Source organism: Papilio machaon, chromosome 19, assembly GCF_912999745.1.
Source record: "Papilio machaon chromosome 19, ilPapMach1.1, whole genome shotgun sequence".
Classification (NCBI taxonomy): domain Eukaryota; kingdom Metazoa; phylum Arthropoda; class Insecta; order Lepidoptera; family Papilionidae; genus Papilio; species Papilio machaon.
Window position 1 is genome coordinate 2,816,991 of NC_060004.1, and position 13,349 is coordinate 2,830,339.

General features: G+C 32.4%; 2 protein-coding genes across 2 annotated transcripts; one reads left to right on the forward strand and one right to left on the reverse strand.

The window, feature by feature from the left end:
* Positions 1-2,549: 2,549 nt before the first annotated feature.
* On the forward strand, positions 2,550-4,791 carry LOC106721279 (protein SGT1 homolog). Its single transcript, XM_014516190.2, has 6 exons — positions 2,550-2,714; positions 2,966-3,082; positions 3,395-3,596; positions 3,787-3,872; positions 4,018-4,122; positions 4,547-4,791. The coding sequence occupies exons 1-6, from the start codon at positions 2,682-2,684 to the stop codon at positions 4,652-4,654; spliced, it is 651 nt and encodes a 216-aa protein (XP_014371676.2). The 5' UTR covers positions 2,550-2,681; the 3' UTR covers positions 4,655-4,791.
* A 1,273-nt stretch (positions 4,792-6,064) lies between these two features.
* Positions 6,065-12,966, reverse strand: LOC106721249 (transmembrane protein 145). The gene is made up of 16 exons (XM_045682615.1): positions 12,862-12,966; positions 11,335-11,484; positions 11,013-11,149; positions 10,593-10,899; positions 9,969-10,175; positions 9,798-9,882; positions 9,391-9,612; positions 8,750-8,922; positions 8,363-8,494; positions 7,736-7,823; positions 7,593-7,666; positions 7,446-7,520; positions 7,242-7,333; positions 6,842-7,080; positions 6,548-6,730; positions 6,065-6,247 (listed from the first exon to the last, which is right to left on the reverse strand). Exons 1-16 carry the CDS (start codon positions 12,964-12,966, stop codon positions 6,069-6,071), a joined length of 2,448 nt encoding a protein of 815 aa, XP_045538571.1. The 3' UTR covers positions 6,065-6,068.
* Positions 12,967-13,349: the final 383 nt, after the last annotated feature.

Sequence of the window (13,349 nt, forward strand, 5' to 3'; positions counted from 1 at the left end):
TTATTTATAAACTGGGATAAATGGAAAGTAGAACAAGATAACTTTTAATTTAAATTATGTACTAAATATTTAGTAATAGCAAACAGGTTCTGAAATGGAATTCACGGTGGAATGGACTACTTATAGAATGTATCATTAATTTACTTTTAATTGTAATTAAGTTTAATTAATGTACAGGTTTTGCTCACTTTAAATAATATTGTGCCTTATTTAAAAAATAGACGAAATTTTTGTTTTATTTCAATACCAATATCAAATTGGATTCAAGATTATATAAAAAAGGCGGGAAACAAAAAAGTCGTCAAAGACAATCCTTAATGTTATTGTGGTCGTGTCATATAGTTTTTTTATTATTCTTTTAAAATTAAAAATTCACTTTGAAATTATAAAACGATAAATATGTCTCCTCGATATCTTAATATATATTACTAGCTGTCGTCCGCGACTCCGTCCGCGCGCAGTTAGAAAAAAAAAACGAAATGAAAAATAGATGTTGGCCGATTCTCAGACCTACTGAATATGCTCACAAAATTTCATGAGAATCGGTCAAGCCGTTTCGGAGGAGTACGGGAACGAAAACTGTGACACGAGAATTTTATATATTAGATTATAGATGTCAATTTTATTCAATTGAATAAATAATTTTAAATTTTAAATAGCAAAGATCGGCAAAGAAATAATTAAATATAAGGAAAAAAACGATTTCTAATAAAAACTCCAAAATCGCAAAACCTATATTACTTCGTCATACGGGTATTAAGTATCATCAATTAATACATTTACCAGACTTTAAAACATAATCGTAAGATATCATCTAAACGCTTTATAAACGCGATTCATATTGTTTTTGATGATTGTGGTTTCTGGTGTTACAAATTCTGTTCAAACACTAGGCATCCGCGTATGTTATTAGTACATTCCATCAAACGATACGCCGAACATAAATTATAAATATAAACTCGAAAGTGCGCACACGCCCGGAGGCGGGGCTTGGCAAAGCGCAGCGTCCCGCCTACATACACGCTCCTACTTTGTTTAGGCCTTCTTCACGGTTCATCTAGATTCTGCGACACACATTTAGCAACTACATAATCGTAAATTACTGTATATTTTATTTATTAAAAGGTAAATGGTTTGATTGATTCAGTTCACTGTTCACAATACAGTAAACAGTTTGATTGTGCGATCAAAGAATTTAAAATTAAACTATGTAAAATATGATAAATAGTAAAAAAAAAGTTTAATTTACATTTATATACTTATATACCCTAGGCATTTTATATACCAATAAGTATATAAGGTACACGTTATATACCCTAGGCACTACATATTTACCTGCAGTCATTGCTATTTTCAAAAATATATCGTAATGTAGGTAAGTAAAAAAGAATAAAAAGTAGGTAGTAATCTTAGTTGTCGATTTCAACTTAAATTATACTATAAAAACTAGCAATTCCCTAAGCTAAATAAACATTTCTTGAATAAGGAAAAAAGTGTATAACTGATATTAAGAGAAAAGCAAAAGACAGGGTAGGAGTACTAACCTCAGCAGACATATCAGAAACGTAATGTTAAATTATAAAAGTATGTTATAGGCTTGATATGCAGTACTTTTATCTTAATAAGTACCTCACTTTAACTATTCTTCCAGTTTTTTATCTTAAAAGAACACAGAAGTATTTCAACAAAGTAACACATCCCTACTCACGTTGAAACTTAAATTGACTATAAAAAATAGAAGCTTTGAAACTTAATAAAACGAAATCTTTATGAAAATATTTTTTTCCTTTATCACAAACTAGCTTTTACCCGCGACTCCGTCCGCGCGGAATAAAAAAAAAAGAAAAAGAAAACGGGGTAAAAATTATCCTATGTCCTTTTCCTGGTTCTAAGCTACCTGCCCACCAATTTTCAGTCAAATCGATTCAGCCGTTCTTGAGTTATAAATGGTGTAACTAACACGACTTTCTTTTATATATATAGATTCACATCTCCACGTTTAGGTAGATTTGATTTTAAAAGATGATTATAAAAGTTTGAATATTGCATCAATCTGGACGGTAGGTCCATCTAGTACAGCCCCAACCAATACTGCCGCTTACTTTCGCGACATAAATTTCCTTTGTTATAAGCATACCTTTTTAAACTCTGCTCACAACATCCTCTTGTATATCACACTCTTCCCTTGTAGCATTACTAGCAGTCGCCCGCGACTCCGTATGTGCTGAAATAAAAAAAAAGCTTAAAACGTAGCCTAAGTGTTCTTCCAGACTATCTTCTACATCTATACCAAATTTCAGTGAAATCCGTTGAGCCGTTCTGGACATACCTTTAACAAACATCCATCCATCTATAATATTAGTAACATTAGCATTTATAATATTAGTAAGATAAGTAAGGATAAAAAATATACATACACAAAAACTTTCTGTCATACTCATACACGATGATTTTATAACTATAATCCCAAAACCACAATACTTCAAGTCGATTTCGATTTTTCGAGTTAATTTATCGATTTTCGATCTCCTTGCAGCGAGTTGCGAGTGACAGTGAAGTGACATTTGTAAATTCAGATCTAGAAAAGTCGACGGCATAGCAGCTTTTGTTATCGTTTTTGCTTGTTACCAAAATAGTCTTTTTCAGTACCTTAATTAAACATTTTGGGAACTTCAATAACTATGAGTGAAGCAAAGGAAACTCCGCCGGCAGAGGTTTGTTATATTATTAGCATATACAGAAAGCCGGGTGCATGTTGCTTTTCTAAAATCAATTGCGAAATTTAGAAATAAATGCATAATAAATAATATATTGTGAAGTTACTTTATACATGTAATTACAAGGAATAATATTGCGAATGCGTTAGTTTAATTCAAAATAGATTAGAAAATTTGCCTGTGAAAGCTTTGATAAGAGACAAAACCTTGTATGTTATTATTTGTAAATAATATTTTTTTTCTTACAGCCTGCGAATCCAAAGATTAAACACGATTGGTACCAGACTGATTCCCAAGTAATCATAACAGTTCTCCTCAAGAATGCTCCAAACAACAAAGTGAAAGTTCACTATGGAGACCGTAGTGTAAGTATTTTCCTTATTATTCAAAATTATAACAGTATTAACTTCTCAGGAATAATTACTTCTTTTTGAATTAGAATTCCCCGCATCCACACCCTTTCTATTATAATTCCTGCCAATCAGCTTAGTAATTCCTTCCTTTATCAAAGGTAGGCAATGCATCGGCAATCTCTTACTTTTACAGTTGTCTATGGACAGTGGTTGCTGTCTCATTTGCCACCAAATACTATAAAAAATAATATCAAGTACATGTATTTATAGAATTAAATAGTAATACATACACCTAAATACTAATAATTACAAATGTATTTACAGGTATCCATATCAAGTGCAATTCCGAACTCAGAATCAGAGTACAGTCTGGAACTCGAGCTAGCACATGAGATTGTACCTACCATGTGTACATATGTAGTCACACCCTCAAAGATAGAGGTCAAACTGCGCAAGAAGGAGGGCATCCGTTGGACCCAGCTTGAAGGTGAAGGGGAAGAGGAGAAGATAAAAGCTATCCCACAAGGTTTATATAACATCTCTCTTATTTATTGACTATGATATCAGTGTCAGTTGATTGTGATAAACAATCCGACAATGAGGCGCAATATTAATGTGTGATTTCACTATAGGAGTACTCTTAAAAAGCATTGTCATCAGTTTAAATGATCTATAGAATAAATTTCAGCTGTATGAATATATACTTTTTTTTTCAGCTGTTATTGATGCCTCTGGACCACAGCAACCTCCCAAGCTCTTTAGAAAAGATTGGGATAAAATTGAACGGGATATTAAGAAGATGGTGAGATTTTATAAATCAATTTATATTTAAAGAGACAACTTATCATTTAACACTTTCCATACCTTTACAATTTTTTCTTATTGAATTAGGTGGTGTTAAACTTTTATTTGTTAATGGTAAATAAAATTGTAATTATTATTTATAGGAAGAAGAAGAGAAAGAGGAGGGTGATGCAGCTCTGAATTCCATGTTCCAGAAGATATATGGTGAAGGTTCTGATGAAGTCCGCCGCGCTATGAACAAGAGCTATGTATGTATAATTATTTATGTTAAAAATCTCTCATACTCAAAATTGTTTACTTACATAAATAGAAATATACAATTGGACAATGACATCAACATTATCCTATATTTTAAAGTGTACTTGGCACATTATACTGATAAAAATAAACTTTTTGTGATTTTAACTACAACCTTCAAACCTAAATCACTATGAGTTCAAGGGACTGCGATTTCTTGCGGTTATAGAGTTTGTCCAATGGCACCAGACAATGACTCGTTTGCTTATCTGGGTTTCACTGTACTTGTTTAAGTGTTACCAATTTAATTTAAAAAGAGTCTAAATTCTTGCCCTCTCATATTGGTTTTGTTCATTGTATAAAAATTTGTTTCATAGTTCTGGATAAACAACTTATGCAATAAATGACCAACTTTTACAATTTATTTTATTTAAGGTGGAATCTGGTGGTACGGTGCTAAGTACAAACTGGAACCAGGTTTCAAAGGAGAAGGTCGAGGTTAAGCCGCCCGATGGACTGGAATTCAAGAAATGGGAGTCGTAAATTAATTTATAATGTAATGTGAACTATTCAAGAAGTAAATCCTTGTCACAGTAAGTGGTAACTGCCAAAGTATCTCACTATTAGATATATGTAATCACTTCATTGTCTATCTGTGTGTCCTATATTGTAATCAATCATTGATTGATTTTAAAATATATAATAAAGTAAGTTTACTCAAGTTTTTTTAACAATATACTATATTATGTGACTGGTAAATGATAGCTTTAGCTTAACATCTAATTTCATAAATTTGCGAATCCATTAATGGTTAATATTCATATGTAAAAGATTTATATAGATTTGATTTCTCATTTGTTTTAAGGATTTTGTTTTTTTTTTTATACTGGAATACTAAAATTGTTGAGAAAGATGGAGAGATCTTTATTATATTTTATTTGATAGAAAAGATGGAGTGCTTTTGTCAAACAATTTAATATTTTTGTTAATTTAGTATGAAAGTTTGAAATCGTTAAATAACAATAAATATATTTGAAATGTCACAATGTCGTAAATGTTTTGTTTTAACATAACTAGAGTGTGAAACATTTTCGCGATTTGATTATATTTCTTTACGAAGGTAGCATAAATCAAAGATGTACATTCAATTATTTTTCGTCAAACTTAAGATCGCATTTTTTTTAAATGACCTTTGTGCGACTTTTTCTGTCACCTTTTAATTACATTGTTTATTTGCTAATTGAGTGAATTATTATTACATAGTAATAAGTGTGTAGGAATGTTTATTCTAGAGTTATTGTAATAAGACTGCAAGTCGTATATAATAATAATAAAAATTGTATACCTTATATTGTTTTATTTGTACCAACATACCACATTTTAAATAAAACTAAATGTAATATTTTTCTTTACGTACCATTTTGTGTGCTCTGGTATAATTTCTAGAAATTATTCTAGCAATTTCGTTCAAATTGTTTGTAAAAATGTTATTTTGTTATTTACAAAAATCACACAAAGACATCAATAATCTCTGACTAGAGTTTATAACCTACACAAGAAAATACATAAAATGTTTAAATTAAATATCTAATTTATGTAACACTCATGTTACATAAAATACAAACACGCACATTTACAATTATCATTATAAAATAAATTAAATAAATACAGCCAACAAATAGTAGTGATAAATAAAAATAAGTAGAACTCATACACAATAACATGATACCTAAATTTAATGACCTTGAACAATCTGATGTGACTACTATAGTCAAGTTGTGTAGCTTATCGTTTGTGCAGTATTTTTACATTCGTTACACCTAAATAAAATATTGTTAATTCTCCCACTATGAAAAAAAAACGACAATAATGTTCGTGCAAACCAGACTGATGATAGTACTCGAAAAATCTTGTTTTTTTTTACGAACGCGTTTAAATATATACTAGTTTTGTTTAATTATTTACTAGCATTAAATAGATCTAGTGTTACTTTGCTGACAGTGTTCTGATAACTTTGTATATGGCCTTCATGTATTGTAGAGATTTCCCCGGATGTCTGTCGCAGTCCGTTACGTACGGGCGGTACTTTCTTACCGTTTGTTAAAAGTAAGCTGCCACTAGGTGATTCTGGCCGGTCTGTGAACATCAAATTATTATTCAACTAAGAAATAAACGTGATAAAAATATATATTCCTAATTATTAAAAAGAGAGACACATATTCCAAATGTTAAAAGTAAAATTTTGAAATATTTTTTTCATGATTGAGGAGCATAGGAATAAAAACCTATAAATCACATTTTGACATTTTTTATGATATCAATTTGTTGTGAACCATGAACTTGGCCATATTTTTTCACTTTTCAATAATAAAAAAAAAACTAATACAAATATGAATAATCGGTTTTTGTTTTGACGCTCCTCAATTATATATTTACCTTCATTATCAACACTCTTTGTTTTCCTTTGCATTGCTACAACACAGGGACCTTTAGCCAAGGACCAAGAAGGTACATCTTCTTTCTTAATCGGTTCCAATATATTTCTCCTAGGTCTTAAAACATTGGGCAAATCGTTTCGAGTTGCAATACCGATATTTGGAACTTGTTTTTCATCGCCATCTAGTGATGTTCCCTTATTTATTATATTATCTGTGTATTCATTCGATGTATGATTGTCTATGGTAATGGAGTTATCATTTTTTAGAGCGGTGTCTTCCCGCGTTAAAGAACCGATCTTTGCCATTTGATTTTCGACTGTGAATATTTGTTTATCATTAACCATTTGCGGCGTTATATCATCGGATGTATTCGTTTCTGTGCTATCTTGAGTTGTGAGACTATTTTGTACTCTTTTAGAATCGGTCCGCTTCAAATATCCGTTTAGTTTTGGTGTTTCGTTTTCCAAAGACAACGGCGGTGCTGAAGCCATGTATTGACTGTACATGTTGCCTATAAATTCTTCTGTTCGTCTGTAAAATAATATTTTAAATTTATATATAATAATAAAACAAACACGGAGTTTTATTTTTCAACAATCTGCGGATCAATTTTTTTTGGGACTAAAATATCGATATTTAAAAAATCGATATCTGGTAAAAATCATATTGGAATAGATACAGATAATATATACCTTGTGAGTGGTATAATTACAGTCTGTGGTACTCCATTAGAAGGGTGATAAGCATTAGCACCAAACCTATCCAAAGAAGAGTTCCCAGTTACCTAAAAAATTACCATATATTACAAAAGGTTTCCGATTATTATTTTTTGCTTTTAATCCATAGTCATCAGTACAATATTTCAAAATAAAATTATTGGCTAAGAAAATGTTTACCTCCATAATGCCTATCTGAGTCGTTCTAACATGATACGGGAAATTTTTATTTGCAAATACAGGCAACGTCAATAGCTGAAAAAATAAAGAAAAATAAGTACTTAATACAAACTGGCCGCTTTAATTTATTAATTTTAAAGTGATTACCAAAAACATGATATGTCCAGTAAAGGTAATAAACAGTAGGACAGCTATTACTACGCTCTCTCGCACCCATTTATCTGAAAATAATAATAATTATTATTATTATATTCTCAATAAAAAACTAAGATTACGAAATAATCACTTACCTATGTATGAATTCGCAGTCAATATAAACAATGGTCCCGCGTAAAACCACAACGTACCGCATATAAAGAAAGGGCAGTAGAATGTATTCTGAAATCAAAATTATTTTATTCCAAAACTAATAAACGTCAATTAAATAATATCTACTAAGGTATAATTTTTTAGTTTAATTTTCCCACATTTAATCTAACATAGTTAAGCTATAATTGCAGATGTGTTGCCTACCTTTAATCGACGGAGGAAGAGACGCACAGAAAGGGAACATTTCCTCTTCCTATGCGTCCCCTTCTCCATCAAATCCACTTCCCCCTCCCATTTGTTCTTTATAAGAAAATTGTAGAAAGATTAAGAGGACTAAAATTAGGCCTCCGGAACGCACATTGATCAGACTGTACGCTGAATAAATTCCAATTGACGCGTGTCTTCTGTGACGTTATGGTATTGCAGCGGGCGAGCGGCACATTCGTGCAACTGATGTTATTGCTGGCGTCTATCACTGTTTAACTTCTTGCAAATAATTGTACAGAACACAATTTTAGGTGTATCGGGGTTTAACGGGTTGTGAGGGTAGGACACCGCGCAGCTAGTAGATGGCCTTTGGTCGCTAAGATATTTGAAAAGAACTATACCTTTTCGGGATATTTCTTGACAGTGAAAAATGTGGCGTAAGCGAAAGCGGCCCAGGCGGCGACGCGCAGCACGATCAACCCGTACCCAGCCGGACTCTCATATAGGTAGAGAACCTCGCCAGGGTCGAACATCTATATATTAAGATATTTTTATCTCTGTTATTTCAAAGAATATAAGAGGGACAGTGTCATGTATTTGGAATGAAATGAGCTTATTGAAATTGTATTTTCAGTATCGATGCAGTAATCGCTGAGGACAGAATTCGATAATTCGAAATTTAAATATTACGGACTGTCAAATCGCAATAATGTATTAATTTATGAACGATAATTTGTTTTAATTCACCACCATTAATAGGTAGCGTGGGTTATAATTATTTATCTTACCTTAGCCTGATATACAAAGAGTACGATATATGTGACGATATAGCAGCACATGAAGACAGTCAGCTTGACAGTAAAGCCAACCTTGAGACGGCCACGTGTGATGGTGTAGCCTTTGGCCATTAGAACCAGCAGGAGTAGGAATGTCATCTCAGACATGCCGCACAGGAATTGACCTGGTGTGTAATATTACTTCTTAATAATAACATAAATGCGAAGTAGGTAGGTAAATATCTCCAGAACGGCTCAACAGATCTTGATGAAATTTGGCACAGATGTGGAACATATTCTGGAAGAACACATAGGCTACTTAATTTTTTCTTTCTTAATGCGTCGCAGGCGACAGCCGGTTGTAGGTACATAAATCTACGAATAGAGGTAATGATAGTGTTTGAGTAGAATAAACCTAAACAAAATATAATATCTCTAATTTTTAATTCCATATGTTATTCTGGTTTTTAAATAGTTTATATTGATTATAGCAGCCTTAAAATAAGAAATAAAATAGTAGAGTTATCTATGTCATAATTGTGTTAATCCTAAACAACTGAGATATAAAATGAGTCATAAAAAGAAAGTGTGAATGAATGAACGAATGAAAAAGGAACGTATTACTGAATGAATGAATATTAGTTACCACGTACCAGTAGTCCTAGCCGTCATATACACCACACCGGAGACAGCATATCTGATAGCAGCCAGAGTCTGCACCAGTACACCAGCATGCTGACTGACCACTGACACTAGGAACAGCTTGTATGTGGAGTGCAGCAGGTGACGAGACCGCAGCTCCACGCTGCACATCACCACCGCCACCATTAGCAGTACGTACGCGAATGTGTACGCTATGAGGATAGGTAGGACATCTGGAAGGTATAATTACTTCGTTAACGCGTTCATTGCCATTGAAAAAATCTGTAATTCGTTTTCGCTACATATTAAAATATACTATTCAGAAAAAAAACTTAAGCATAATGCAAGGTTATAAAACTTTAATTCTCGGTCCGTTGCTCGTTTGCCCCCTTCTCCTATAAAAAAAAAAAAAACTTACAGAACTCGTCGGCGGAGAAATGTTGATGCCAAAAGTCTCCATCGGGGCCGTTGGTCATCAAAAACTTGTATCTCACATCCAAGCCCTGTGGCAAATATAACACTTATATTATTGAAAAACCAGGTAATCAAACAATTAAATAAAAAATCAAATTAATATTAAGAAACATACCTTAGGACTGTTGCAGTTGCTGATTGCAATGAACCACCAGCGTTCCCTCGCAGAACGGAACCTTCTAGAATTATGGCAGGAGACGACTAGACGCTCTCTGCCCGCGGCCCCCGTTCCTACACCTGCCCCCGCCCCCTCACCCAGTGAACTCAATCGCCGTCGTTTATACCGCTCATACAGTTCCACTGTTGAACGCTTTATTTTATGCTGCAATAACATATAAAGATTATAATTTCTAGAGGTAATATAATGACCGGCTGAGCTCAAAATCTGCGCTATACAATTGGCGCCAGTGAGCCAAAACTATTATACTACTATATCATGCTATGCCTGTGTTACTGTACTAACATAATGTAAACCAGGCATTAAGCCAAAAAGTCCAAAATAATCCAAATTGGAGAAATTTACTGGACCAGACACAAGCCCATTCGCGGCTGTAGCGCTTCTGATGATGATAAATTATCATACCTTATTTGTAATTTAATCTTCACAAATTCTAATAGAAAACTGCCAAAACACACAAACAAAAACATTGTCGTCCCTCTCAATTTCTTTGAAAAAAAGTGAGATAACAATACGTTTTTTGTTCCGGTGTTTGCAATAGTAGCCTACGGGAACACTTACCCCGCTACTATTGCTGTTATCAAACAAGATCTCGACATCTTCCAAACTTTCGGAAGGACTATCGTTTTCATTTGGACTAATTGTCTCCCATTCGTCTTCGGGCCATACTGTTGATAGATTGATAGCGCCAGTTGGTACCAATTCGAACCAAGTTGATGAGTTCACATCAGCTGTGCTGGTTTTAGAGTTAGGTGTAGTCGCTTTAAGGAATTGGTCGTAGTAAGAAGTGTTGAGAGGCGGCTCAAGTTTATGACTTTTGGTAGTTTGAATATTCTTTTTCGTTGTAGGTTTTGTAGTTGTTGATGAGCTGTAAAATAGAGTTTCACCTTACCTATATTAAGCAAGAAAATTAAATCCACAAAATATAAACAAGAGATCACAAAAAAAATTTTTTTTCGTCATATATAAAAAATTGTTAACCTTTTCTCCGCTGGCAATTCTTTATTGGCTCTAGAAACTATACACCCAGAATATTCGGTGTCAGGATACCAGTGAGATAATTTTATGATTTGGTTCTGTCCGTTCTTGTTTAGCACGGCCTCGCGTTCCTTGCACGACTGCAAAATCAAACATGACAAACATATTTGCAAGAGGAAAAGATGATAAAGTTGTAACTAACGCCCCCTCTTGTGGCTCTAATTTTCATTTATTTTATTATTTTATTTATCTGTCAATAGTAAATTGATTCAAAATCTTAAAAGTTAACTTTTAGAATTGCTGCATCCTTGTTACATAAACTCACCATGCTGCTGTGATAAACAGAAGGCCATTGACTTTCATCATCGTAGTAAAGTAGTAGATTAGGCATGCCCATGTCCCGCTCGAACTCTATTAAATACTCGAACTGACCCTCCAAGGATAGGAAACAAAAGCGAGAGAGGAATGCCCAGTTCTGAAATGTATTTATATTTTACAAACCAATAGTAGGCAACTGTCACTAATCATCACATCATATTTTTCTTTTTTTGTAGCACAAATTATTTAAACTCTACGTTCATCGATGTGACTTTTTTATTTTAAAACAAGAAGTTTTAGTTTTTATCAAAATTTAAATTTAAAACCTGGACAATTACAGAGCTATAATTACTTAGGGGGCGTCCATAAATTACGTGAGGTGTTTTTTTTAATTTTCTGCCCCTCCCTCCCCCCCTGGTGAGATGTCGTGAGATTTTATTCAACCCCCTCCCCCATCTCCCAATCTCACGTGAGATTTTTCAAAATGTGAGTTTCTTACGTAAACGCGTTGGATTGTCATTGTAAAAAGAAAAAAACAAATTTGCTTCGTGCTTTTATTTACGACTAGTTATGACTAGTAATCAATGTTGCTGAGAGTTTAATTATAAGTGTAATAAAAATTTAATAATAGAATACTTAAATCGTAACTACTTAGATTAAAAAAGAGTATCTACTCTAATTCAGTCCATGGAGAATCATGCACGGTCTCAAGAGAGACTATTGGAACCAACATGTCCATATGATTATTTTATTTAATAGTAATAAAATTTTATTACTATTTAATAAAACGTTCATTTGGCTAATCAAGTGGAAGGGGAATTAAACAAGTAGGTTAGGTTAGGATGTCTCGTTGAAACATCTTTATACTATTTATTTATTAAAAGATTTTACTGTGAAAATATATTTGAATATATGTATTATAAATAATTGATGAATATTAATTTTTTTCTTTGAAATTATTTGTTTTAATGACTTAATATTCGTATTAAAAACACATATTAGTATTTAAGAAAATTTTATTAAATACTAATAAAATTTTATTAAATACTAATAAAATTTATTAGTATTTAATTTTATACTAATACTAATTTTATTAGTATTTAATTTTATTAAATACTAATAAAATTTTATTCACATGGAATATAATTTTATTACTATTAACTAAGTTTTCTTTTCAAGTCCAAATAAACTTTTTATTACTGCTAAATAAAATTTTCTCTCAGTGTATAAAACAAATATGGTGGTTTGACAGTAAGTAAATGTATAACGTCGAAGTATGAATGAAATTATTTTCTATTGAATGAATTAGTGAATGATCTTTATCGTATTACGATTACGCTTAAGATTAAATCTTATGCATGTACAATCTGGATTAAATGGACCAAAATAGTATAATTTTTTTTTGTTTCAATCAGAAAAAAAATTGCGTGATATTTGCCGAGACCCCCCTCCCTCCAACGTAAGATTAGATGAGATTTGACTCGACCCCCTCCCCCCCTTAAACACCTCACGTAATTTATGGACGCCCCCTTACCTCTTTGGTATCAACATGTCCTTCGACCCATTTCCCGCGCGCGCCGCTTAGTAACGCTCCCGCCAATACATACAGGATCAAACATCTTCCAGACGACGCGATCATATTGATTTTTACAATCTATATGAATGTCTCTGTACTTAGTATCTACTTCCAGACTTTATTACACCAAACACCTAAAAGCCTCCTTTATACATTTTTGTATTTGTACCTTTGGATATTAGTCAAATTAGAACTTACAAATATAAAATAAATATATTCTCAACTTACCAAAACTCATATATAATTTACATTTAATAAAGTCCAATCTACAAATGATTATTACAAATAAAAAAAAAATGCAGTACTACAAAATAAAAGATCTTTATAAAATTATATTTAAAGGCGTGTCATAAATCCATTTCTTTCATATAGCATTGAGAATCAATATAAATTGACCTAAACACTATTATAACTATGAAATTCTTTGGTGAAAATGAACTGTTTTC